General features: G+C 37.6%; 2 protein-coding genes across 2 annotated transcripts; both read left to right on the top strand.

Moving 5' to 3' along the window:
- The first annotated feature begins 2,413 nt into the window (after positions 1-2,413).
- Positions 2,414-10,073, top strand: LOC139745422 (UDP-glucuronosyltransferase 1A6-like). The gene is made up of 5 exons (XM_071655812.1): positions 2,414-3,370; positions 4,634-4,690; positions 7,831-7,996; positions 9,056-9,275; positions 9,797-10,073. Exons 1-5 carry the CDS (start codon positions 2,414-2,416, stop codon positions 10,071-10,073), a joined length of 1,677 nt encoding a protein of 558 aa, XP_071511913.1.
- A 5,125-nt stretch (positions 10,074-15,198) lies between these two features.
- LOC139745423 (UDP-glucuronosyltransferase 2C1-like) lies at positions 15,199-22,834 on the top strand. The gene is given in 7 exon segments (XM_071655813.1): positions 15,199-15,663; positions 15,665-15,838; positions 15,840-16,112; positions 17,085-17,141; positions 19,688-19,853; positions 20,846-21,065; positions 22,558-22,834. Coding segments are annotated over 7 exon segments (1,632 nt in total).
- The last annotated feature ends 5,097 nt before the right edge of the window (positions 22,835-27,931 follow it).

The raw sequence follows: 27,931 nt of genomic DNA on the forward strand, positions 1-27,931 counted from the left end.
CAATAATGGATGTTGCCTATTAATGGCATTGTTCGATGACATTCCCCCCCCCCCCCCCCCATAAAAAGTTGAGTCATGATCCGCGTAGAGAGAGTTTTCATCAATTCGTTTTGCGATTATCGATGTACTAAAAATATTTTTCATTATATTAACAATTTTATGGTAATATTGCAGCTATTTTGTATGTATCATGCAAATTAGATGTTAAAGTTCATTCGCTTGAAAAAGACACGTTTTCTTGTTTTTTGTTTTTGTTTTTTTTTGTTTTTGTTTTTGTTTTTGCCCTAGCGCAATCATTTTTGGTTAAGAATCGGGTTCCTAACTTGAATTCTTAAAAAAAATCCAAAAGGACCATTTTAGAGGATTTGAAAAATAAAATTTTACCAGGGTATATAGGCTATTGAATGAACTGCATGCGCATGAAACTCATGAAGCCTACATAAGAATTTGCATACCAATTACAATACATGTACATGTATTTGCATTTACATGTATTTTGATACCACTGAGAAGGGATTCTGATTTCATCTCACCCTCAAAACCTTCAAGTGTATATATCTAGTGTTCTTAACTTTCCTCTCAAGAAAAAGAAATATAAAAAATCTCTCAGTGTTAATATATATTTATCTGCATATTTCAGTACTAATTTGCATAATTATGAAAGAAATATATTATTAACCAACTGAGAAACGTTTATCCCTCAAGTTGCTAATTCCATTCTATGTACATAGATTTCAAATCACTTTTTTCCAGCTCGTTTACAAAAAAAAAAAAAATCTAGAAAATGCGAGTCTGAAATTCACAATTTCTGTGGCTGGGCAGCCATTTTGTTTATGCAAATTAGATGGTCAAGATCGGTGAATTTTGCTTGGGAACTGGATTTTTCCTAACCCTCAAAACCTTAAAGTTTATAAACTTTAAGGTTTTGAGGGTTAGGAAAAATCTAAATATGTATACATATTTAGTGTTTAACTTGCCTCTCAAGAAAAACATCGTAACAATTGCTCTTCCAGTGTTAATATATATTTATCTGTATATTTCAGTACTAATTTGCATAATTATGAATAGAATATACTATTTACCATCTGAGAAACGTTTATCCCTCAAATTGCTACTTCTATTATATGTACAAAATATCAAATCACTTTTTTTTCCAGCTCGTTTGTAAAGAATTTCTAGAAAATCCGTGTCCGGAACTGACAATTTCTGTGGCTGGGTAGCCATTTTGTTTATGCAAATTAGATGGTCAAGATCGATGAATTTCGCTTGGGAACCGGAGTTTTCCTGACCCTCAAAACCTTAAAGTCTACATATTTAGTATTTAATCCGCCTCTCAAGAAATAAAAAATGTCAATATTACTCTTCCAGTGTTAATGTATATATATATATATATATCTGCATATTTCAGTCCTAATTTGCATAATTATGAATAAAATATACTTTTTACCACCTGAGAAACGTTTATGCCTTATAAATTGGTAATTCTATTATCTGTACAAACATTTCAAATCACTTTTTTCCAGCTTGTTTGCAAAGAATTGCTAGAAAATGCGTATCTGAAACTGATAATTTTTGTAGCTTGGCAGCCATTTTGTTTATGCAAATTAGACGATGAAGATCGGTGAATTTCGCTTGGGAACCGGATTTTTCGGATTCAGCATACTCAAATTAGGTAAAAGAGACCGGATCCCAACTTTTACTCAAAAATGCCTCTAACACCATTTTAGAGAGCCCTTTTTCAGAAATCCCACTAGACTAGACCATGCAGTCTTCACGTATTATGATATGACCAGGTCCTAATGTTTTTCACTCTTAGCCTGTATTGTATTTGTGTGTGTGTGTATGTGTGTGTGTGTGTGTGTGTGTGACACTTCCGCCATCTGTACATGTCATCAGGAGTTACCGGAAGAGAACGCCACTTATCAACTGAGTAAATGCGTAAAGACTTAAAGATAGTTGTATGTGTGTCTTATGTGAACGTCATTGATCAAGAATTACTCGTACCTCATTTGGATAAGCCTACAGGTAAACTGCCGTCGTTGCCGTTTCCTTCTCAGAGATAACTGCATAGCAATCAGAGCAAAGTCAGTTTACAGAAACTCTCGACCTCGCACTTCAATTACGGTATTGTGAGCATATATACGCACGATAACTCATGTGTAAACTTGTCTTTACAAATTGCGCGCAATGTCTAGTGTATACTTCTTGCATGGATGATCTTTCCCTCTTCACTTGAGCTGTCATAATAGCTCTGTGATAGACCAACGCTGTGCCAGTGTACGTGGATATCAGTAGGAGTTTTGCTTGAAAGCTGTTCTGATGTTAGCCCCGCTGAAGAGTTTGGACGTTCTGTGCCCACTACGTCTTTGTCTCTCATTATTATCACTGATCAGGAAAGCAATTTAACGGAAACATGGATAGAGCTACTCATCGTTTGCCTCACAGGACAGTAACCTGTAGAATGGCTGGATCAACGCTATGGAACTCATACCTCAAGACGATAGGGATATGTATCATCTTCGTCTTTGCGGGTTTCGGAGCCAGTCCGCTGCCAACCGAAGGGGCGAAGATCTTGTTGTCAATGACATCCATCATCAACACCCCCAGCCAGCACATCGTAATTTCGGCCATAACAGAACCTCTGGTTGAAAGGGGACACAGCGTTACCCTCCTCGCTCCGATGAATAAGATCACCAAAGGTCTCACAGGCGCAGCGGTCACCGGCAAGAAGTTCTTTGCCAGCCCCCGGTCCAGGGAAGAACTGGAGGAGATTGTTGCCAGTCTGTCTTCCTTGCAGAATCACCTGAGTAAAGTTGGGCCCTTAGGAGTCATACAAACATTTAGGGATAAGGTCTCCTTGCTTAGCGAAGGATGTTTGGCCCTGTTCAATGATACGGACACTTTGGATGAACTCAGGAAAGAGAAATATGACCTCATCATTACCATGCCTATAGAGGGATGTGATTTACTCCTCGGGCAGTACCTTGAGGTTCCCTACGTGGTTATCTCACCGGTCCGACGGTCTTTTATTGTAACGGAGGATCATTTTGGAATTCCCATTCCATCCTCCTATGTACCTTTCACTCTCTTTCTGGGATACACAGATCGGATGTCGTTCAAAGAGCGCCTCACCAACATCTTCTTCCGCTACGTTGTCATGCCAACGATGGAGTATATCGCGACATACCCGGTGCAAAGAATAAAGAGAGAGTTTAACATCCGTCCTGACCTCAGCCTCAGGCAGCTCACGGCTGAATCCAAGCTTTGGCTGGTTTACTCCAACTTCGCCTTCGAGTTTGCTCAGCCGACGGCTCCAAACTGGATTCCTATCGGAGGCATCACAGCAAAGCCTGCTAAGCCTCTCCCGAAGGTACATTTTAGAATTGAAACCAATAAATCAAATCAATCAAATCAAATCAAATCAAATCAAATCGCCATTCTACGTGTACAGTCACATCTAAGTCAACTTCAGCAAAAATAAATAAAGGCGGGACAATAGAAGTTGCATTCATATGGCACAGATCATAAAGTAATGGGGTTTTTCGACTTGACAGGATTTAGGGAACAGTATACAAATGACGCACAGGACTGAGTGGATCGGTGAGAATTGGATGCGCGAGTTTAACTTTGGAAGTAGACCCACGAGCGCAGCGAGTTGGTTTTAGACTGTTCCAAAGTTAAACGAGGGCCTCCAATTCTCACTGATTTACGAAATATGACTGTGCATAATTTGTGTTATAAAAATGGGTCCATAAATTCATGAAATACAACCATTTTCCATCCGGTACACCTACAACACTATACAAGACTTGAGCCATGCGTTCGGATTTTACCAGACGCATGGCTCAGTTTGCATCAGTAAAAATTTATGTGTGACAATTGACCAATCAGATTGCAGAGATTCTAAAGCCTATCTAATATAACAATCATTAATAAGTTACGATTACTTGTTGTCAAATTACATTTATTAATAAATATTGCGGTGGAGGGAAACTTTCCCGATCGTCACTATAAAGAAATTCCAATTAGGTTAGGTATCAATCGAGAAGCAATAAGAACTGCTTCCACCACATTATTAAAGCTACCTCATGGCAACATACTACCATGTAAACTCGCAGTTAGTTTTTGCCCTAATCACTATTCTCACGATTGTCATGCAAAATGAAAAATGTTGAAAATGAGCTTTAGTGCTTCCAAATGGCTCCAAAATATTCCATTTTTAACCAGTATGATCAATGTTGCATATTATCAATTATACAAAATTTGAACAATAGTTTCCTCAAAATCTTTCTAGAATATATAACGTCTGCAGTTATGGTTTATTGAGAGAATACTATTGGTGATATCTCCTTATATTTGTGGCTTCACTGAAAAAATTTCATATCGTAGGATGTGCTATGATAAAACTGAACTATACACAATGTGCATCAAACGTGCACAAATTAAATCTGTTTTCCTTCACTGCCCTTAATGGTAAACAGTGGCTTTAACGTGTCAAAGTAACTGTTCGTCGCGCCCAGATGCTAATAAAGATCGCTAGCGATCTTTGGTACAATCTTCTATGGCAGGTCTCGGTACATTGGATGTTTCCTGAAATTGTTCTAATGATCATCATCATTTTTTTTTTTGACAGGATTTGAAAGACTTTGTAGAAGGTTCTGGGGATCACGGTATCATTGTTTTCACATTGGTAAGTTTCTATGGAGATTTAACATTTCATTGAATCATTTCAATGTCTTTCATAACCAGGTCAATTATCCCTTTAAATAATCGCAGGTATACATCGAAAGTTACAAATCACAATTTTAAGAACATATACAATACAAATAACATCCGTGAGATTAATGCGCCAGTATCAACAACAATATTTAGCACTAACAATCATCATAACATTTATATTAGTTCTTTTAAAAAAATTATATCGGACATTTACGGAAACTTCATACTCCTGACGGACCAATAATCGGTCGATGTTCTGCATTTTATTTTTCTGATTTCGTTTTATACAAAAATTTTAAAAAAAACTTCATTAACTTTCACACTGAGAAAATATCCGTGGTCCTAAAAACTTAAGTGCGCCTTCTTTCAGTGTAATCTAATTCCATATTTAATATACCAATATAGAATACTACACTAATACACTACCAATTAACAAACTTAAACATTTTACAGGCTTTAGGGAAAGACCCATGGTCTGACAGTGGGAGTTGAATTCTAATGCATTTATAAAGATATATATGCATATATATATATATATATAATATGTTTATGACGTTTAATCGTCTGCATATTATGGGGTATTGATGACCTTGTGTCTGTTGAGGTCATAACCATACTTACATTTTTTTTTTAAATCAAATTTTCCTGGAGAGGGTTAAAACAGGGAAGAAATTTAACTGGGGACAGAGGGTCGCCTTGAAAGGTACGTTTCCAAAAAGGGCCTGAAACATAATTCAATCTCTGAAGCCTGCTGTACAATCAGTTGATGTAATCTACCAGGAGGGTGCCCAGAATCTACTAAACAACTGGGTACATTGTGACGAGAATGGGCAATGAGATCATACCTTCTGCTGCCAAATACATCAATAAAATAGATAAAAGTATTGCATACACCGATTTTTTTACAATTAATTTCACATACAGAATAAGGCATATGGCAACTGGTTATATTCTATCCATCCCTTAACATTTTTAAACAAAAATCTTTACAAAAAACATTCCATTTTCTGTAAATTATATTACATATTAGATCATATTCATAATCTGCATAATATTCTCAATGGCCAATCGACTTTTTTTTTTTATTTCCATGAGTCACTGAAGCAGCTCATGATTTCAGTCATATATGTGACCCTGCACCTCAAAACAAACAAAAAGTCGCCAGGCATGAATTTTTAGTTAAGACCATATTCTGAAAGAGCAGACTTTAAGCTTTAAAATGATGTATAACTCAAATCAAATGGACTCTCCTAACCTATCTAAATATTGGAAAGAAAGCACAAACTCAGGAAAAGTGTGAACTGAGAAAAGAGGCTCTGAAGTACAGTGTCTATTCAAGCGCTTAATCTTTACCAAACCGTGATGGCTGTGCGATGAATGGGACAAAAAAACAGGAAGTAAACCACCAGAGTAACAACAATGAAGGGATTATCAGATTAAACTGAAATTGAGCATGCCTCATTAACACATTCTGTCCATAATTTATGCCATCTTTCAAAGCAGTAGCACTATCCTTTCAAAAGTTATTAGAGTTGAAAGTGAAGATTGTGGGCAAGGTTTTTCAGAAATGAAAAAGGGATTCTAAGGACACACCTAATCACATTATTCTACCAAAAATGTTCGAGATAAACTGCTAAAAAACACACTTTCCTGCCCGTTTTAAGATACCAAATTTTAGCATAATGTAAAAGCAGACCCGCTCTTTCAGAAAATATGAAAAAGTCAAGTTCGGCTAGGTTGACCAATTTCACTTATTTTCAGTCCTCACGCAATATCAGTGTGTGCGACTTTATGTTCGTTTTGAGGTGCACGGTCACATATAATCATCTAAAACATTGCGATTCCGATTATAAGTGGTACATTGATGAAAAATTGATTATACCACTATATACTAATATCATCAGGTAGTATTTCAGTATCTAAATTGTATAAATCTGCTTTCTTAAACCGTTAATTGCTATTGCAGTTCGAAGGCACACAGCGGTGCATAGTCTATTAGTGTTAGCTAATACATGAAAGCATGATATCAAAACGGGTGGATAAAGGTCAAGTGTTTCTATTTTCCACAAGTTTGTTCCGTTGCCAAACTAATATACTATCAATAAAGAAGGACTTATTTAATGGTTGTCCATCTTCTCGCGGTCACGTCATGTCAGCGACGGTCTGCTAAGATTTCATGGGCGTGTAGGCAATAATTCAAATATTGTTTGAAAGTACTGTATATGGGACTAAACTAAGATTCGCTTAATGTATTGGTCAGCTATACAGCAGTGCTACACATACCAGTCCTAACAAAGGAACCTACTATTCAAAATTCTGCCCCGCCAAGGAAAAACGCAGTATCTACATCCAGCTCTATTTCTCAACAACCGAGATATATACCATTTTATATTTTTGCCAAAGCCCCTGGAAAATATGCTCTTTTGAAAAATTCCTTCATTGTGGAATTTTAGTCTATCTAGCTACCAATTTTCCTGGAAAATATCATTTTGTGTTTTTGTTTTGTTTTTAAGTTATTGATGAAAATGTAGATACTTTGGGGGAATCCCATGCAATTGGCTGATTTCCCCAAGGAGAAACGCAGTATCTGCAATGGAACGAATTTCCCCAAGGAAAAACGCAGTATCTACAGCGGAATGACTAGGATTAATCTTCCGCGATAATTATGTATGCATGTATACATCATTGTACAAGTATTCATGATGCACTATCCTCAACCTTGGACCTTGGAGGATGCGTCCTCCATCCCCCCATTTATGCCCTGATCACATAACAGGCTTCATAACATTAACAAATAACAGATCGTTCTTTTGGCAGTTACGGAAAAGTAGCTTTCCAAACATTTTTTTTCAAAAATCTTAATAAATATGTCATATGAACAAGGATTGCCCACTGACTATATTTATGCAAAAAAAAGTGAAAATCGTAAAGCTTTTCCTTGGGGGTGGGGCAGAATTCGTCAAGGCTTAAAAGAAGCACCCTCCACCTCCCCTCTGGATTTAATGAACATTATTCAGGGAAACTCCAGGTAATTGCCTAAAGAATTTGAAAGACCTCTTGAAATAAATGAGCTTTATTGTACATGTCGTTGGTACCATTATACTTTCACAGGGCTCGGGTGTGACGTCACTTGACAATAAGATACTTGTCGAAAGTATCGCTAAAGTTTTCAGCGAGCTGCCGCAGAGGGTGCTGTGGAGGTATAAGGGAGCCAAACCTCGTAACCTTGGCAACAACACGCTCATCTCTGACTGGCTGCCACAAAATGACCTACTTGGTATGGAGTTTCTTGTTCTCGTTATAGGTCCCTAAAATATTTGAGTGTCTAATTTTCGTTAGACCTTTAAAGTGATGTAGAGGCACTTTGGAAATTAGAGCCACTATAGTGTATCCTGAATGATTTGTAATAATGACAAAAAGCCATTCTACATAACTTACAAGCACGCATTCAAACACTTATTTACTTTAAACAAGCTCTTTTCTCGTGTTCAGCGTGTTTGGAACATTTCTTCTGATAGTTTGACTTTGGAGAAAGCTCTGCATGTAGCTGATTCAAGATTCAAATTCATTTTAATTTTCATCAAATAAACAGAGAAATCATAATTTAGGTAATGTATATGCAGAGGGTATTTGTTATTATTGCAAAATATGATTTAACAAAGTACATACGAAAATGAGTAACAGATGAAGAAAACACAATTGTATTTTTTATATCATTACAGAAGAACTAAGGATGGGAATGGCAATGAAGGGTCCCACTATTAGAAGCAAAGCTTGTCAATACGGGAACCTTTAGAAAATACACCAGACGGCGAATAATGGATTAAGCTACAAACCGATATAAAACAAAATAAAACAAACCAATGTCAACTGACATGAAATAACATCGGGAAGGGAAAAAAACGAACACATGAAGGTAATTGAACAATAGTTATAGAACCATTGTATTTTTTTAAAAGAAATAATGCACAGGTTTATTTCGTGACGTCAGTCCACTCGGAGCCAATAGAATTGATATTAGGTCACCAATTAGAGAAAAAAAAACAACCTGGAGGTATCTGTATCCTGACTGAGGAACAATGTTTGAAAGTGGATTGTTCTGTTTCCTTTTAATTGGGGCCATTTTTTTTTCTGTCCGTCAAAATAAAAAAATCGAAGACTTTCTTAGCCTGATCCGGCCAAAAAAGGGTAAAAAAAAAAAAAAAATAGGTTATGGTCGGACCCTGAATCATGTGGGTTTTATAACGATAATTTCAACTATTCTGACTTTTTCCTACAATACGATGAAAAAAAAAAAAATCTGTATTTCTCTGTTACTCCCACCATTGATGAGAAGGTCATCCGAAGACGCGAATGTTGATCTACCATGGCGGGGCAGCGGGTGTTTACGAAGCCACGAGTCACGGCGTGCCTCTACTTCTGATGCCGCTAGTCGCAGATCAGATGGCAAACGCAGCTCGGGTAGAGAGCAAAGGGCTCGGGTTCGCCATCGACAAGAACACGATCACGGAGGAAGAATTCCGCGTGGCCGTCAACGAGATTCTCTCAAATCCGAAGTAAGTTTACCTGTTCAGTGGACGGTTGAACTTTATAAGCATCACGTTCTGTTCGATACAATGGATCACATCTTCATCGGTCGGACCTCCTCCATGAACTGTTAAATTTTGCACTAAGTAATTTTTGAAAAGATTCTAAGCAATGAATTATTGTTGAAAGCAGCGTGGTAAAGGTTAAAAGGAGGAGTGAGTCTTCTTCATATTTGCCTCCCTCTGCCATGAAATTTGTAAGTTCTGATCCATAATTTAACAAACATGTCGGGAAAAGGAACCACTGGACTATAGAACCTGTCAGCTACATGCTTTCGAAACAGCAACACTATCACCACGCTATCCCTATACAGTATTCATCTTTCTGAAAACTCTAGGCTATTATTTGTGTTATTGTTGACGGATGAGCTACATGTTTTACCACGAGTAGTGTGGAAAGATGAGGGAAATGTCTCCTCAACTATTTTTTAGCGTTAGTCAAAATTAAATATAAATCCTAATCCAACTTCAAACATTCCTGTTCTTCGCAGATACAAGACCAACATGGCCCGAGCGGCGGCTATCATGAAGGACCAGCCGGTTCCGCCCCGGGATGCCGTGGTCTTCTGGGTGGAGCACGTCCTCAAGTTTGGCGGGGATCACCTCCGCCTGCGAGCAGCTGACCTGAACTTTATCCAACATAACTCTCTTGATGTATTAGTCTTTCTTCTAGCCATATCTTTACTAGAGATTTACATCATCAGGTGGATAGTCTGCCGGTGCTGCTGTTCCCGTTCGAAGAAAACGACTAAGCCAAAGTCTGATTGAGCGATTACGCCAAATAGCTTTTTAAAATGTAAACTTCTGTAAAATCGTGTTTACTGACAGTGGTTCGGAAAGACTTCAAGACTGGGACAAAAGTTTCACAAACATGATTATTGCCGTGTAATTGTCTTGTATACTGTGAATGCTGCACAGTGACATTGCTAGTAAGGATGTAGTTAATTTGTGCATTTCCGGTACGTAGCAGTGATTACTGATAGGAATATTGTCAGTTTTACTTGTTATACCAGAAAGTATAAGACCTGCAGGGCCTAAGTTAAAAGTATCTTTATCAAAGGAGCTCGCTTCTCACGCTTCTCAGACCGCCGTAAACCGTGTCCCAACAATGGCGTAAAGCATTTAAACGCGATGTGACTACGTTCTCAACACGTTTTTAACACGGCGCTAACACAGATCTCCCCGAAAGGTGGAGGAGTCCATAGCAAGCCCTTGTAGTTGGATGCACAAGTGTGTAGTTGGATGCACAAATGTGGTTGGATGAACAAGCAGGGGATAACTAATAGTCTCCGCTCAGACATTTGAGAAATATTACCGTAAATAATCAAAATTGTATAAGCACTTTTGCGGATTTATTCAATATGAGCTCCCCAATGTAAGGCTTGCGGAGTCATTATCATGAACTTCTTCGTGGAGACAATATATAGCTAATGATTATGTTTGATTTCCTTAAGTCTGTGATCTATCAAGGTCTGATTTGATGTCAGTATTGTTTGAGGCAAATTATTTGTTCATTGTCTTATTTTTCTCTCTTTCCTTTTCTTTAAAACATCATTTTGAGAAAAAGAGAATTAATGGTGAAATTTTGTACAAAAACCGAATGCAGAGCTGCGCGACACCTTCGTCACGCAGAATAGCCAATTTGTTGTAGTCTCTAAAGATTCACAGTTCTATTTTGTCTATTTCCCCCCGAATACAGTGTATATGTTTTCATATGAAAGCAACCTGTTAGCAATTTTGATAAACCTTAATGTAACTAATGTACTTGACCTTTATATTTTTACCCATCTTTCTTTAGACAATACATGTATTCCTCTAAAGTAACAAAAATGTATATTGCCAAACAATTCACAGATGGTGGCGCTCTAACAAAACTCACACCCTAGCATTATTTTTCAATTGAAGAGTTTTATTGCAAAGGATTTTGGTCAAATTCGAACCCTCGGTACAAAATTGAACTTTATACAAGAACCAATGATGTGCATGTGAGTGTGTGCTTACAATGCCCCCGAACAATAAACATGAATACCACTAACACCACCTTTCCAGAGCTCTGCCGACAAGTGACATCAAGTACAAATGCTACAAGTAAAGAAAACATGTTTTGGGGTAGGCCTTCAACATGGAAATTTGTGATAAGAAATAATGCCGATATTCGTGCAAGTCATATGGTGATGTTTTTATGACAATTCGAAGAATTTTGATATTCCCATAGAAACTCATTATTATGTAACTTGCTTCCTTTTGCCAAAGTATTATAGATCTATAGCAAACATGAAAAATCTCGCAAAAGGAAGCATGTGACAATATCATGAGTATGTTACTTGCTTCCATTTATGCTGTCATCTCCAAATTACCTCCAACAAAATTGTAGGGCCTACACTATATTCAGGTATTGCTCGTATCAATGTCAGTGTTAAAGGGTCCTACATATCTGATGATAAAATTGTTGACATGGCCGGCGGAGCGTTTTCAAAAGTGTGGGGCCCACTTCCGAGTTTCGTGAGCTAACAGGCAAAAAACAAAAACAAAAACAACAACAAAATAAAGGTCCTCGAAATATATTTTTACGATATTTTAGTATTGAACAATATACTGAAAATATGAGAAAACACCTTAAAAATATTTTTGAATAGTTTTTTCATACATTTTTGGAACATCGAATACTGTATGTTAAAGATATGTATTTTTGAATATTTTTGTCACGTCATGCTATATCAGCAAAAAAAAAAAATAATAATAAATACTGTAAAAATGTTTCCTAGCTATTTTGATGCCTTTATGATTTGGTCCTAACAAAATACTGCAAAAATATAGTTTTCAAATATTTTTTGTTTTACATGCTCGAGTTTGGACAGAATAAATCAAAATTTTCCTGAGTTATGTTGATATTTGAGCATATCCCAGAACACATTTGGAATGTACACATACTGTATAATTATGTGAAGACATTATCCATATCCAAATTAACCTTTCACAATCGTAATCCTACAGCTAGTCTTATAAAGAGCCTGTATAAACCTACAGATGTATGATCTACACCCGTTACCTAGTTGGTACTACACACATCACACTCATTTATAAAGGGTCATTTAGTTATAATGCTTCTAGACGTGCTTACCAAGTAAATTAAACTTTTGATATTGAAAAATGAAAATGCTTGAGGAAGTTGAAGTTATGAGTAACACAACATTAATATAGAGTAAACTTTTTAACACGGTTCGAAGCTTATTGTAATCATAAAACCTATATGCATTCCAAGAAAATTTGAATAGCTTATGAATATGCATGGCCAGTAGAAACCAGTATGTAGAAACCAACTGGTATCAACGGGTATCATTTTTAATAGGTCTTAATCTGAATGAACTGGCAAGCAAGCCCAGTAAGGTACATAACTTTCAAGTGTCAACAAATTGTTTACACACAAATTGACACACACACGCACAACAGCACATACAACCTGGTTTTACACAATAGTTTGCTAGTTGAAATGTCAAGTGACTTCATTTTGTACCAACTGAATTCACTTTTGCCACAATTTTACCAAATTTTTAATTTCAAAGCATGTTTAATGCTTTGTTTATTAATTTCTTAATAATTAAGCAGAAAAAATACTGAAAAATATCAATCCAATTTCAAATTTGACAAAAATACCCCCAAATATGCAATTTTCAGAGTAGTTTGTAAAAATATGAATAAAATATGATATTTTGAGAGTATTTTTCCAAAAAAAAAATCAAAAAGATATGCAGTTTAAAAAAATACTAATAAAATGTCCGGAAATATGTAAAACTATAATATAATAATATAAGGCGACAGGCCACGCCTTTTTTAGGATCGCATTGTTTCACATTGTTTTGGATATATCTCAGTCATTTCAAACCGATTTTCATCAAATAGATTTTTGATTCCCCTTAGAATTGTATGCTTTTTGACATCTCATAGAGTGGTTTCTGAATATCTCTCAAAGCATTAAAAGCTAAATCCTCACCTCAGCCAGAACTGTACAGGCCCTTTAAGTGCATTTATTCTGCTAAATTATTTGACTTCACTTCTGAAAGAACATTATGGTATGGGTGTATAGAAGCAATACCCCCTCCCCCATGATATGCCGGTCTGTATAATAGGCCTACATGCATTGGGCCCATTTGCAGGCAGCTTCTTTCAAACCTACATGTGGAGAGTTCCTTGGACGATTCAACTTTATATTCAAGATGGCAAAAGATAATCACAAATTTAAAGAATGATCTGATATCTGTAGATATGTTACAAGACTAGACAAAAAATGATCAAGTTCTCTCTGAAATAGGCCTACATGTTAAATCATCACTATACACTGGTATCGGTGTACCGGTACCTCTTTTTTTCTTTATCAGAATACAGCTGTATGTGCATCTGTATAGAAATCCCAACCTTTGGACCGTCAGTGAAGGAAAAGTGCCGCAGCAAGTGCATCTTCTCTGGTACATTCAGCACGAGAACTTCCCTGAATATATTCCTGTCTGTCCAGGTGCTGAAATTGTGGACACTCTTCACCTCAGCACTCTTCCTTCACTTAGGGGGTAATTTTGGGAGTTTCCCTTCCAAAAGCATGTGATATGGGGTACTGTGGCCTGCCTTCCAAAACCCTAAAATAGGGGGCTAATTTTTGGCGCCCCTTTCAAAAGCTCGTGAAAGGGGGTCAAAATCCTAGCCCCTTTCCCTCCGAATATCCAGTTCACACAGCTCATGTGAACATTGGGGTAAATGACCTTTCTTCTTTTCTCAATCCGTTAGGCACTTCACTCGTTTTTAAAGCAGCATGACGAATGAGCATGCCCACAATCTATTTACTTCACGTTCAAACAAAGAATGAATTTACGCAGAGCAGGTGACAAAAATGCTCTGTCAATTGACCCTTCAACTCTATTCACTCTAATTCAGTTATATTTTCTTCAATTCAGTTCAATCCAATCTAATTGAATTTATTTCCATCAAGCAATGATGATGTCGATCAGATTTTTTTGTTCTTTAATTGCAGGAGGTCAGTGACCATGCAGTCTTCACGTATTCCACGTCCTAATGGTTTTTTTTTTCACTCTTAGCCTGCATTTTGTCACTTCCGTCATCTGTACATGTCATCGAGAGTTACCGGAAGAGAACGCCACTTATCAACTCAGTAACTGCATAAAGATTTAAAGATAGTTGTGTGTATGTGAACGTCATATCGATCAAGAATTTCTTCATGATTGGTTAATATGAGGGGGCAAAACCCCATGGGGGGGGGGGGATCAGACATGGGCTGTTGTGAAAGGATGTTGGGTGTCAAAATGTTCGGGGGATCATTCTGGACAACTTCCAGGTGGACTCCCTGGAAATTACGCTGCTGGTTAAAATGACGGCCTTTTTTTTTTCAAAATGGCCGCCACGTGTAACTAATACCGATATTGTTCGCAAATAACTTTTGAATGTTACCTTTAATCACCATGTGTGCGGCATCAAATTAAAGAGAACTAAGTTAATGATTAAAAAACCTACAGGTAAACTAACGTCGTTGCAGTTTCCTTCTCAGAGATACAGTAATTGCAGAGCTGCAGCAATCGGAGTAGAGTTAGTTTACAGAACTTCTTGACCTTACACTTCTGTAACAGCATTATAATCATAGGCCTACTATTTACAAACTGCACGCAATGTCCTGCGCACTTCTTCGATGACGACAATGTGACCTTTCCCTCCCAGCGTGAGCTGTAGGTCCGTGGTCGATGCCGCGGTTTTTATGTTAGCCCCGCTGAAGAGCTTGTACGTTGTGCGCCTACTGTGTCTTTGTATCTCATATCACTGATCACCAAAGCAACTCAACGGAAACAGAGACAGAGCTACTCATCGTTTGGCTCGCAGGACAGTCACCTGTAAAATGGCTGGATCAACGCTATGGAACTCATATCTCAAGACGATAGGGATATGTATCATCTTTTCCTTTGCGGGTTTCGGGGCCAGTCCGCTGCCGACCGAAGGTGCGAAGATCTTGTTGTCAATGACATCCATCATCAACACTCCCAGCCAGCATATTGTAATTTCGGCCATAACAGAACCTCTGGTTGAAAGAGGACACAGCGTCACCCTCCTCGCTCCGATGAATAAGATCACAAAAGGTCTCACAGACATAGCGGTCACCGACAAGAAGTTCTTTGCCAGCCCCCGATCCAGGAAAGAATTGGAGGAGATTGTTGCCAGCTTCTCTTCCTTGGCGAATCAGATGAGTGGTCTTGGACCGTTCGGTGCCATGAAAATCTTACGGGAAAAGGTCTCCTTACTTGGCGAAGGATGTGTGACCTTGTTCAATGACACGGACACTCTAGATGTACTCAAGAAGGAGAAATAATTATGACATCATCATTACCATGCCTATTGGTGGATGCGATTTTCTCCTTGGCCAGTACCTGGAGGTTCCCTACGTGGCTATCTCACCGGTCCGACGGACTATTGTTGTAACCGAGGATCATTTCGGAATTCCCATTCCATCCTCCTATGTTCCCTTCGCTCTTTTTTCTCGGATACACAGATCGGATGTCGTTTAGAGAGCGCCTCGTGAACATCTTCTCCCGCTACGTTGTCATGCCAACGATGGAGTATATCGCGACATACCCGGTGCAAAGAATAAAGAGAGAATTTAACATCCGTCCTGACCTCAGTCTCAGGCAGCTCACAGCTGAATCCAAACTTTGGCTGGTTTGCTCCAACTTCGCCTTCGAGTTTGCTCAGCCGACGGCTCCAAACTGGATTCCTATAGGAGGCATCACAGCAAAGCCTGCTAAACCTCTCCCGAAGGTACTTTTTAGAATTGAAACCAATAAATCAAATCAAATCAATCAAATCAAACGAATCGCCATTTCACGTGTACAGTCATATTAAGTCAACTTTAGCAAAAATGAAAAGGGCGGGACAATAGAAGTTACTTAAATTTGGCACAGGTCACTTAATGTATTGGGGATTTTCGACTTGACAGGATTTTGGAAACTGTAATATAAGTCATGATTATTTGTCGTCAAATTTGGTTTGTTGATAATCATTGCGGGATTTTTTGATAGTCGTTGCGGTGCCTTAATCTCAATTCCTGCTCGTCACTATGTATAGAAATTCCATCGAGTAGCAAGGAGGACTGCTTCTACCTTATGATTATTAAAGCTATACATCGCGGCAACCGTACTACCCTGTAAACTCGCATGATGAGTAGTTCTTGCCTTAAACACTTCTTACGATTGTCATGCAAAAGTGAAAATGACATCTACATTGTAGTTTAAAGTCACTATTAACCATTTGCAGTTAAAAATGAGCTTTAGTGCTTCCGAATAGCTCCCAAACTCTACTCTTTTAATCAGTTCGAGCAATGTCGCGTATTTACATAATGTGAACGAAAGTTTGATCAAAATCGTTTTTAGAAAAGAGCGCCTGCAGTTATGGTTTATTGAGAGAATACATGTACTATAATAGTGATATCCCCTTTTATTTGTGGCTTAACCATGTTCACTGCAAAATGTTCATAATGGTATAGGATGTTTTGTTACAAGTGAACTATACACAATATGCATCAAACGTGATATATTAAACATTTTTTTCTTCACTGCTCACAATGGTTAACAGTGGCTTTAACGTATCAAATTAACCATGATCATAATTATAGTCGCGCCCAGATACTGAAGATTGATATCTTCGGTACAATCATCTGCGACAGGTCTCGGTACGTTGGATGTTTCCTGAATTATTCCAAAGAATAAGATCATTTTTCTTTTCTTTTGACAGGATTTGAATGACTTTGTAGAAGGTTCTGGAGACCACGGTATCATTGTTTTTACACTGGTAAGTTACTGTGGAGTTATAACATATTGAATATTCATAATCTCCTTATGAATAGACAATAGATAGTCCATGGACCTACTACACATGGACTTTCATCGCTCGTTAATTGATTCATGCACCTGTTTCTGTCAAAAGTGGCATAAAAGCATTTTAAGCATGCTTTCCTGCTTTGATCTTATCACCGCCGACAGCCAGCCTGGATAAAAACATGATGACGCTTTGAGACATCTAAAAACTACATGCGCAGAAGATAGTAATTCTCTTAAATCAAGAAAAGAGAAAGCAATTAGTTTGGCAGGTTGATTGTGATTTGTAAATCTAATTTTTCTCATTTTTTGCACATTGTTCCACAGTAAACATGGACAGTAACCGTAGATGGCATGTATGTCCTATCATTATGCCATGTTACATGCTTGTCCACAAGACTTTAGTGTCCACTTCAGTAATTTTCTATTTTGTGACAAGAAAAGTGTCATGTTTCGGGTTTGCTGTTCCCTTCCATTGGTGTTTATACAAAGGCAGTTGAGTCTGAAAAGGCACCTCAGCAAAATAAGTCTGCAATGAGGGAAATGGTGCTTTTGTCAGTAACGCGATGCACGATTGCACAATAGTCATTGTCCAAACATCTGAATGTACTCATTAAGATGCACATAATCAGGTGGCGGCGGTGATGATGGGATCAAAGAAAGACCTTCGTTTCTAATCCATGTATAGGTCCGTGGATAGACAATAGAGTTTTTTTCATGAGCCATTGAAGAGGCTCACAGTTTCATTCACTTATAAACATATAACAATAATACAATACAATACATTTATAAGGCGCTTAACACAGATGTTTCTTAGCGCACAGTTTACCGGAAAAATTAATATTTATACCAGAATAATACAAAAATACCAAAATACAAGTACAAACATACCAAAAAAATAAAAAATAAATAAAAAATAAATAAATACAGTGTATAATTACGATGAATAATGAAAATCAAAATCAGTGTGCACCTCCATCGACCGACCCACAACTGGACTATTCCAAAGGACCATCTACTAAAAAGATAAGTCTTAAGCAAAATCTTAAAATGATTAACGGAAGCGGCTTGATGTATATAGGCGGGTAGAGAATTCCAGAGAGAAGGGGCAATTATAGAAAAAGCACGATCACCGTATTTTGTGGAAGTACGTGGTCCAGGAGTCAATTGTATTGTAGAGGATGAACGGAGGGATCTTGAGGAAGTAATGGAACGAAAAGAAACAAGATCTGTGAGATACCTGGGGGCTTGCCCATTCAGAATTTTGTACGTAAGCAAAAGAACTTTAAAAGATATGCGGTGATGTATGGGAAGCCAGTGGAGAGAACGGAGGATTGGAGTTATGGGCTCGGACTTCCTGGAGAGGGAGACAAGTCTTGCGGCAGAATTTTGTGCCCGTTGAAGTGGGAATATATGTGTCTGAGGGAGGTTAGAAAATATGGAATTGCAATAATATAGATGACAAGAAAACAAATGCATGAGTTAATTTGGCAGTTGTAGGTCGGTCAAGTAGTTTCCTCATCTTCCCAATTTTGAACAATCCAAAAGATGCTGCCTTACAAATGTGCTTAATGTGGTGTTGAAGGGTAAGATTTTTGTCAATGATCAAACCAAGATTGCGTACCCATTCACTACACTTGGTAGAAACATTATCAGAAACTAAATCAGGGAATGGATTGGTGTTTCTATGTTTGGAATATACATGGATCATCTCTGATTTTTGTTCATTGAGGCAAAGCTTATTGTTTGAGGACCAGATTTTGATGTCCTCAAGACAATTCTGAAATTTTTGAGCTGCTTCAGCCGTCTCATTCGGTTTGAGTGTAACATAAATCTGATCTTATCTGAACTTATCTAAATAAATATAAAACATGGTGATTCCGATTTCCTGGCAGAATAATTAGAAATTGATTGTAATTATATGAATGTCACTCATTATTTCAGCATCTAAATGGTATGAATTTCTTTTGTTAAACAGATAATTGATATCGCAGTTGGAAGGTAGGCCTACACAGCGGTGCATAGTCTATTAGTGTTAGCTAATACATGAAAGCATGATATCAAAACGGGTGGACAAAGTTCAAGTGTTTTTATCTTCCACAAGTTTGTTCCGTTGCCAGACCAATGTACTATCAATAAAGAAATACTTATCTGATGTCTGTCTATCTTCTCGCGGTCACGTCATGTCAGTGACCGTCTCCTAAGACTTATAGGTGTGTAAACAATATTGTTTGATAGTATACCATATTGGACTAAACTGCAATTCGCTTTTATTGATGAGCTATATTAATAGATATTAATAGATACCTAACAAGGGAACCTACAGTTCAAAATTCATCAAGGCTTCAGAAGCATCTCCCCCCCCCCCCCCACCCCCCCCCCCCACCCCCCGGGCCTGGATTCGACAATTAATGAGCATGTCATTATTCATGGAAACTCCAGACATGATTGCCTAAAATTTGAAAGACCTCTTAAAAATCGAGCTTTATTGAGCATGCCGTTGATACCATACTTTCACAGGGCTCGGGTGTGACGTCACTTGACAATGAGATACTTGTCGAAAGCATCGCCAAAGTTTTCAGCGAGCTGCCGCAGAGGGTGCTGTGGCGGTACAAGGGAGCCAAACCTCGTAACCTTGGCAACAACACGCTCATCTCTGATTGGCTGCCACAAAATGACCTACTTGGTATGGAATGTCTTGTTCAGTAGTTATAGGTCCCTAAAATATTTACCTATCTTATTGTCGCTTGTCCTTTAAAGTGATACAGGTGTACATGTGTTAGCACTTTAGAAAGTGCCTGTGTCCTGAATGATTTATGATAATCTGACAGTTCGTATAAGCCGTTTGATTATCTACGTAACTTACACGCGCGCATCCAATCATTTAATAACTATAAACATGTTATTTTAGGACATTAATTTTTCTTGTGACATCTTGGCTTTTGAGAAAGTTCTTGACAAACACCTGATTGATATCTACCCATGAACGTAAATAATATAGATCCATTTTATAAAACAAATAATGCACAGGTTTAAGTTCGTGACGGTATTGGTAGATGCCGGTCACTCTCTGATATTCACAACTTTGGGCAACATGAACTCAGCTGCAGCAGCTCCTCGTGCATGTTACACCATCAAGTGCGCTGCGTCTCCACTAACTCCCTCACACCCACCTGTGCATTATTTGTAGATTATAAGCTCAAAGGAAGAGAATAGTGGCGTCATAACGATTTAATCTAACTGACCAAAATTGGGCCACTATTACAAGTTTCATAGTGTTCGTCTGCGGAAGTGCCTTGTAATTATGCATAGGGCTTAACATTGGCGGTGCCGGCCCGGTGGCCCAGAGCCACAAACTAAATATCGATGCCGGGCCACCCATTTAAAACAAACGAAAAGAAAAAAAAAGTTATCTATATCCTGACAGGGGAACAATGTTTCAAAGTGGATTGCTCTCTTTCCTTTTATTTTGGGGCCAATACTTTTTTTTTCAGGCCATCAAAATTTAGAATTTGAAGACTTTCTTAGCCTGATCCAGCCACAAGAGGGTAAAAAAGGTTATTGTCGTGCCCTGAATTATGCGGTTTTAAAAACAATGATTTAAACTATTTAGATTTTTTCCAATTAAAAACAAATAAAAATCTGTATTTCTCTGTAACTTTCACAATCGATGAGCAGGCCATCCGAAGACCCGAATGTTGATCTACCATGGCGGGGCATCAGGTGTGTACGAAGCCACGAGTCATGGCGTGCCTCTACTTCTGATGCCGCTGGTCGCAGATCAGATGGCAAACGCAGCTCGGGTAGAGAGCAAGGGACTCGGGTTCGCCGTCGACAAGAATACGATCACGGAGGAAGAATTCCGCGTGGCCGTCGATGAGATTCTCTCAAATCCGAAGTAAGTTTATGTCCTGCTGTGTGGAAAGTAAGACCTTATAAAGATTACTTTTTGTTCAATACAAGATATCATATTTTCACTCGACTCCCATCAGAACTGTTAAATTTTACGCCAAGTAATTTCTGCAAAGATTCTAAACAGAATTTTGTTGAAAGCTAGAGATTACGAAGCAGAGGGGGAAAGGCTGAGGTGTGAGTTTTCTTCAGTAATAGTTATCATTAATATTGTCTCCCTCTACAAATGAAATTTGTATAAAGATCGCAACTGCTGATCTGTAATTCAACCCCCCCCCCCCCCAAAAAAAAAAAAAAAGCAAAAAAAAAAAAGAAACCTCGGGACTTGAACCTGTCATCTGCTGAGGGTTCCGGGCAGCGACGCAACTACTATTAGGCTATGCCTGGTTGTTGGCAGAGACACGATGAACTTGGAACAAATACCCAAGCTCCAAAATTCCGACATGGTTATGTACATCGTTCAAGGCGGACAAAGCATTAATGAAAGCAAGAGATTATCAAGCAGAGGGGTGAAGGTTGAGGTGTGAGTTTTCTTCAATTATTTGTCACCCTCTACAAAAGAAACTTGTAACATCCCAACTGCAGAATCCCTCATGTATGATTTAACAGAATAGTCGTTATTTGAATTCATTGGAGTTTAGTCTCTGTAACTGTGCTCACCGCCCATATTACTATCGTTTGTAAGCAGATTCTCCCAACATTTGACTCAAGGCCTGATGGATAGTAGGGGATAGTGCTGTAAAGTATGTTATCTATACCTTTCTATAGAGGGATAGTAACATTGATGTTATTGTATTATTTATTTCTTCACTTTGCAGCATGCTTCTATCAGGAAGGACATGTAACTGAGTACAGCGTATGTTGATTATCTGAGTAATCGTTTTCTTGTTTGAAATGTTTTGGGTGTTTTTTTTTAACAAAAAAGGTAGGGAAAGTACCTTTAAAAATGAATGAACAATCCTACTTTACAGCGTATAATTCATTAAGACATTATGACCAATTTTTAGGATACCGACAGCTGAACAAAGCTATGATGTGATTGGAATATTGTAATAAATATATGAATACCCTACATCGTGAGAACTTGAGGAAAGGGCATACTAATAGTACTTGACACTGCCTGAAACGTGATGATTGTTGAGTCTCACTAATATAAATATATATAAATACATGTATTATTTGATAGATTCTTCTCTCCTTTCATTTCGTCTGATATAAATATCGTTATGTTAACAATTAAAAAAAAAACATTTAATTACTGAAATTCTTTCTGACTGAACAATAATAATGTGAATCCAACATTATTAGTCTATTTTGTCTTATTGTTGACAGATGAGATACACGTTTACCACCCGTACAGTGTGTCGTGTGTGTAGGGCAAGATGAAGGAATAACTGCATAATTCTTTCTTCTTAGCGTTATCCAGAAGTGAAATTAAACATCAAACCAACTTGAATAAACAATGCGTTTATTCGCAGATACAAGACCAACATGGCCCGAGCGGCGGCTATCATGAAGGACCAGCCGGTTCCGCCCCGGGATGCCGTGGTCTTCTGGGTGGAGCACGTCCTCAAGTTTGGCAGGGATCACCTCCGCCTTCGAGCAGCTGACCTGAACTTTATCCAACATAACTCTCTTGATGTATTAGCCTTTCTTCTAGTCATTTTATTACTAGAGATATACATCATCAAATGGATAGTCTGCCGGTGCTGCTGCTCCCGCTCGAAGAAAACGACTAAGCCAAAGTCTGATTGAGTGATTACGCAAAATAGCTTTTGTGGACATCTTTAAAATCGTTTCTACTGACAATAGCACGGAAAGATTTTCATGACTGCAACCAAAATTCCACGAACACATTGCCCCGTGATGACCATAAAATTGCTGTGAATGCTGCACGTTGCTTGTAAGGATGTATTCCTTGTGATCATTTTCTTTTTCACGAACTATTTTGTGCAATGCCGGTTATAATATACGTCGCAGTAATTTGAGATGTATAAGAGCCTTCCGCGTTAGTTGTAATATCAGAAAGTATAAGATACAGGGTCTAATAAAAATTAAGTCTCTATACTAGGAAGCCGATAAGTCAGATAAGTATAGATCAGAGAAAACTTGGAGAAAATCGGACACTTAGATATCAGTTTATAGATATAGTTATATCATTGTAACAGTTTAGAAATTGTGACAAATTGGTAACTGCGTGATTTAGATGTTGAGCTCTCCAATATACGCAAGTACATAAATGAAATGAATGTGAGTAATTGTATGGATTAGTATAATCAGCATTTTATCTATCCATCTTCTTTTATCATAATTAAGCCATTGCATGTTCTCTGCTGAATGACTCTACCGCATAATCTTTCCTCTCTCCTTTCCTTCTTCTTTTTCTCTTTTCTCAACACCCGGTGTGTTTTTTTTTTCGTTGCATTGTTGCGTTTGTAGTGTTCTTGTTCGTACTTCGGTGTTTCTTTCCCATGTACGTGATGTAGGGCGTAGTACAACTTGCCATGTATCTTGTTTTGTTTGTGAGTTTCAGCTAGATTTCCGTATATACTTTATTATAGTCGTATCAGCCCATTAAAACAATACAATGTATTATTCATTGTTGTATGTTTTGTTGTACTTTTGCTGTACATTGTACATAGGCAATGAACAATAAAATACTCTGCGAACAACTTATATTTATGTTTGTACATGAATGTGCATGTACAATGATGATACAGAAACCAATGAATCAAATCAAATCAAATCAAATGTTAATTATCTATGTTGTTTTGGTTGATAAATGAACTGGGTTTGGTGATCGATTAAAGGCATAATTTACCATTTGCAGATGAAACAAAAATCCAGCATTAGTGCTTTAAAATAAATCTAAATGTGAGTCAGGGATAGAAACAACCACTGGAAAAATTTGAATCCGTATAATCGATGTTAAGTGTTGTTAGATACACAAAATGCGAACAATAGCTATAATAAAAATGTTTCCAGACTAAACCGTCTACAGTTACGGTTTATTGCGAAAAACACTGATATCTCCTTATATTTTCGGCTTTATTGCAAAAATTTTATATGGTAGGATGTTTTGTGACGCAACAGACCTAAACATATCCATCAAATGTGATATCTTGAACATTTTTGAAATCACTGTTCCCAAAGGTAAACTGTGCCTTTAATTCCTGTGTGTGTGTGGGGGGGGGGGGTGTGGTGTGTGTGTGTGTGTGTGTGTGTGTGTGTGTGTGTGTGTACATTGCATTATTGCAACTGGTAGGACTCACAATTATTTGCCCAACCTTCGATTTTATTTATCACAATAAGCAATAAGGGCTACTCATACAATTCCCATAAAAAGTATAATGTACCTCTACTATTTTTGATATTCCTTTACTTTCATGTACATTATGCGCATAATGTTATTGATTGTGTTGAGATGGAGATAAATAAAAGTGAACTTGAACTTGATCTTGAATAATTCCGTTTGTTCATAAAAAATACACCAAGTTTCATTTTCTCCCTGGAAGAAAATTAGACCTACTTCTTCTGTGTAGTTCTTGGTATGTGATAAGATTAATACGTATTGCATGTCCTCCTCACTGGATAAGGGCCGTCTTCACCCAAACAATGAGAAATACAAGTCATGTATCAGGGCCGGCGCAGTGTTTTCAAAAGTGTGGGGGCCCACTTCCGGGTTTCATGAGCTAACAAGCAAAAAAAAAAAAAAAAGAAAAAAGGCTCATCTCTTCTCCCCGTCCACTTCCGGATTTCTTCAGCTGACAAGCAAAAAAAGAAAAAAAAGAAAAAAAAAGTGTGGGGCCCAAAGTGATGACACCTTATGACTTATTTCTTTGTATGGTGCACAAAAAGTGTGGGGGCCCGAGCCCCCACGGCCCCCACCACGGCTGCGCCGGCCATGTGTATTACCGTAATGATTAGAGTTTGTGTAAGCTCTTTTGTGGATCTATTCATGATGAGCTCTCAAGCTTGCCGACACTGCACTATGAGTTCCCTTTGAGAGACATTATTATGACCTCCCTTCGTGGAGACTTTTTATCGGACATGTAATAATAATGTTTGACTTCCATAACATCCATTATAGTCTGATTTCATGTTAGTATTGTCTGGAGCAAATTATTTGTTTATGGTCTCATTTTTCTCTCTTTTCCCTTCCTTAGGACATTTTTGAAAAAAGGAGAATTAGTGAAATTTTGTACAAAGTTACCGTATATGGAAAGCTGCGCAGCACCTAAATCACATAGAATAGCCAATTTATTTTACTCTCTTAAGTTTAACAGTTCTATTTTGTCTGTCTGTTTTCCCCGAATATCTGTTTCCATACAAAGCAACAAGATATCTGCATAGAATTTCCTATTCTAGGGCAGCAGCTGCTGTAATAATCCAGCTGCAAAAGTTGTTACTGCCCACGGACGGTCGCGGCTTTGCAGCTCAGTTAGACGGATTCTGTCATGAGTCGAAAGGGGGCGCCCTTGCAAGGAAGTCGCGCTGACAGACAGCTGTTTACCCCGCCTTTGCTGGCTGCTGCAATCCTGCTAGTTCCTGCAGTGGGTAAAGTTTGCGCTGCGTGGATGTTTATTGTAATCTGGCAGCATCTTATGAAAATGCACTAAAAAACCCGATATATGCAATTTTGATAAACCTTAATGACTATATACAGAAGTAATTAATCTACTTCACCTTTATATTTTCACTGTCTTTCTTTGGACACTTCCTTTAAAGTTACACAAAATTAATGTACATTGTATAATAATTGATTTTGTCAAACAATCCCCAGATGGTGGCGCTCTAAAACTCCACAACCTGTCCACTCTTAATACATTCTCTGTAGCTTTATTTTTTCAATTGAAGAGTTTTATCGCAAGACGAACTAAATCCATTCTTATTAAGTTAGGATATTTGTGATTTAGGCTACTAAAAAACACTGAAAATGATAAGAAAACAGGATATTTTTAATCGTATAAACTGTTGAAATATAGTCCTTGTTATATGTTACAAGTGAGGTATTAATGGAAAGGTTCAATTTTGTTCTATCTGATGATGGGCTTATTTTGAAATGTTTAAAGATGGCGCTTATCTCATTTTGCAATAAAACTTTTCGATTTTTATTTCCGCTACATCTACACAATGGTTCGGTAAAGAAATTCAAGGGGAAAATAATGGACTAATTACTCCATGAGACGCACTGCAGATTTTTCTTATGCTTGGAATAGGCCCACATTTATTTGAACTTTGTATGTGATGGACGTAATATCTAACAAGAACAACCCGAACACTATTAAGGTAATGCAATTTCGAGTCCTGGTGCATGTCAATATACCTGCTTACGTGTTTTTATTATACTAATTATCGTTATTTTTGTAATACTCTTTTTTACATTAAGAACAGAGAGAAGAGAGAGAGAGAGAGAGAGGATCAGAGGAAGAGAGGGTGAGTATGAGAGAGAGAGAGAGAGAGAGAGAGGGTGAAAACATTCTGCTTCATGTTAAAATTTACTTTAGAAAATATAATAGGTTAAAAAAAGGAATACTAACAGAATTGTACAAGAAAATTGAAAATTAGTATAGATTTAAGTAAATTGCACAACTTTTCACAAACCTGTGACATGATCTTTAAAAAATACACACAAAAACATTGAGGCCATCGCTTTACAAAGTATTGACTTGGAGCATAAAATCTTTTTAATTTCCTTTCATATAATATCAAGGCTTGTTATTTCGAAAGTTTGTTAATCTGAAAACGAAGCGAAGTTCGCAATTCTGAATGTTCGTTTTTAATAGCACGCACTTTCATTTTCAGACTATGCGGACCATACTTCATTTTCGAATTAACAACCGCGGAATAAAGAACCATCGGAATTAACGAACATCCCGCTGCGGCTTTGAAGGATTAATTAATCTAACTCCATCAGAAGGCAGAGAGAAAAATTATTCTAACATGATTATCAACCAAGAGATTAAAGGAATTTGCAATTTCATAAACTAAGAGTGACGATTTGTTAAATTATCAATTTCATTAGACCATAAATTGTACAGTTTAACTACAACATGAATTAAGTTTAATTCATGTAAACAGCATAAAGTAAGTCCGTCATCAGATGGAGTAGCCTAAACTAAAAAATTTTCCAGTGATACCTCACTTTGTTACATAATAATTATTTTTGAAACTACATGATTTTAAGCGGATTGATGTACGTTTGCACGTAAGGCACTTTCACAGCATGTTCGAGTTCTGCCAATGAAAAAACAACTATAGGTCTCTATGAACCCAAATTTTACATATTTCCAGTGAAAAGAAATATTGGTACAATGTTGCAACCACATTAAATGAAGCAAAATAGTTAGTTAACATAATCAAATCGCAGGTCATTCCAATCCCCACAGTTTTCAATTTCAATTTCAATTTCGATTTTATTTTCATATTTCTCGATGGAAAATACATAAAATATAACAAAATATAATGATACAGAATGTCCTGTGCCCTGGCATTGACCCTTGAACTCTTCCTCCTTTGCCCTTTCCTCTGTTTTCCTCTGTCTGCCTGTCCCCTTCTGGCCTTTGACCTCCTGTTTATTCTTTCCACGCGTATGTAAGAGAGCAGCTTTGTTTCTGTCTGTGTGTGCGTTTGTGTATACGTACTCGTTTTATGTTCTGTTTTCCGAGGAATATGTCAAATTGTCTCAATGCATCATTACTATAATTTTCACGACTCACGAGGGGACTGCATTCTACAAGCTTGGCTTTTTAGCAGTCCCCTCCATTTCAGTCCTTTTCTTTGTTATGATTCAGTCACATTTTGTCCATGTATTTCTTTAGTATGTTTATTGATTCATGCAAACAAAATACA

The sequence above is a fragment of the Diadema antillarum genome, unplaced genomic scaffold (assembly GCF_040938485.1).
Source record: "Diadema antillarum isolate AM-2024a unplaced genomic scaffold, OU_Dant_1.0 seq00001265_RagTag, whole genome shotgun sequence".
Taxonomy (NCBI): domain Eukaryota; kingdom Metazoa; phylum Echinodermata; class Echinoidea; order Diadematoida; family Diadematidae; genus Diadema; species Diadema antillarum.

Excerpts from the sequence above, each read along its gene's own strand:
- LOC139745422 (XM_071655812.1), top strand. The coding sequence starts at position 2,414 with ATGGATAGAGCTACTCATCGTTTGCCTCACAGGACAGTAACCTGTAGA. Across the intron at positions 4,691-7,830 it reads GTATCATTGTTTTCACATTG|GGCTCGGGTGTGACGTCACT; the intron begins GTAAGTTTCTAT and ends ATACTTTCACAG. Across the intron at positions 7,997-9,055 it reads GCCACAAAATGACCTACTTG|GTCATCCGAAGACGCGAATG; the intron begins GTATGGAGTTTC and ends ATTGATGAGAAG.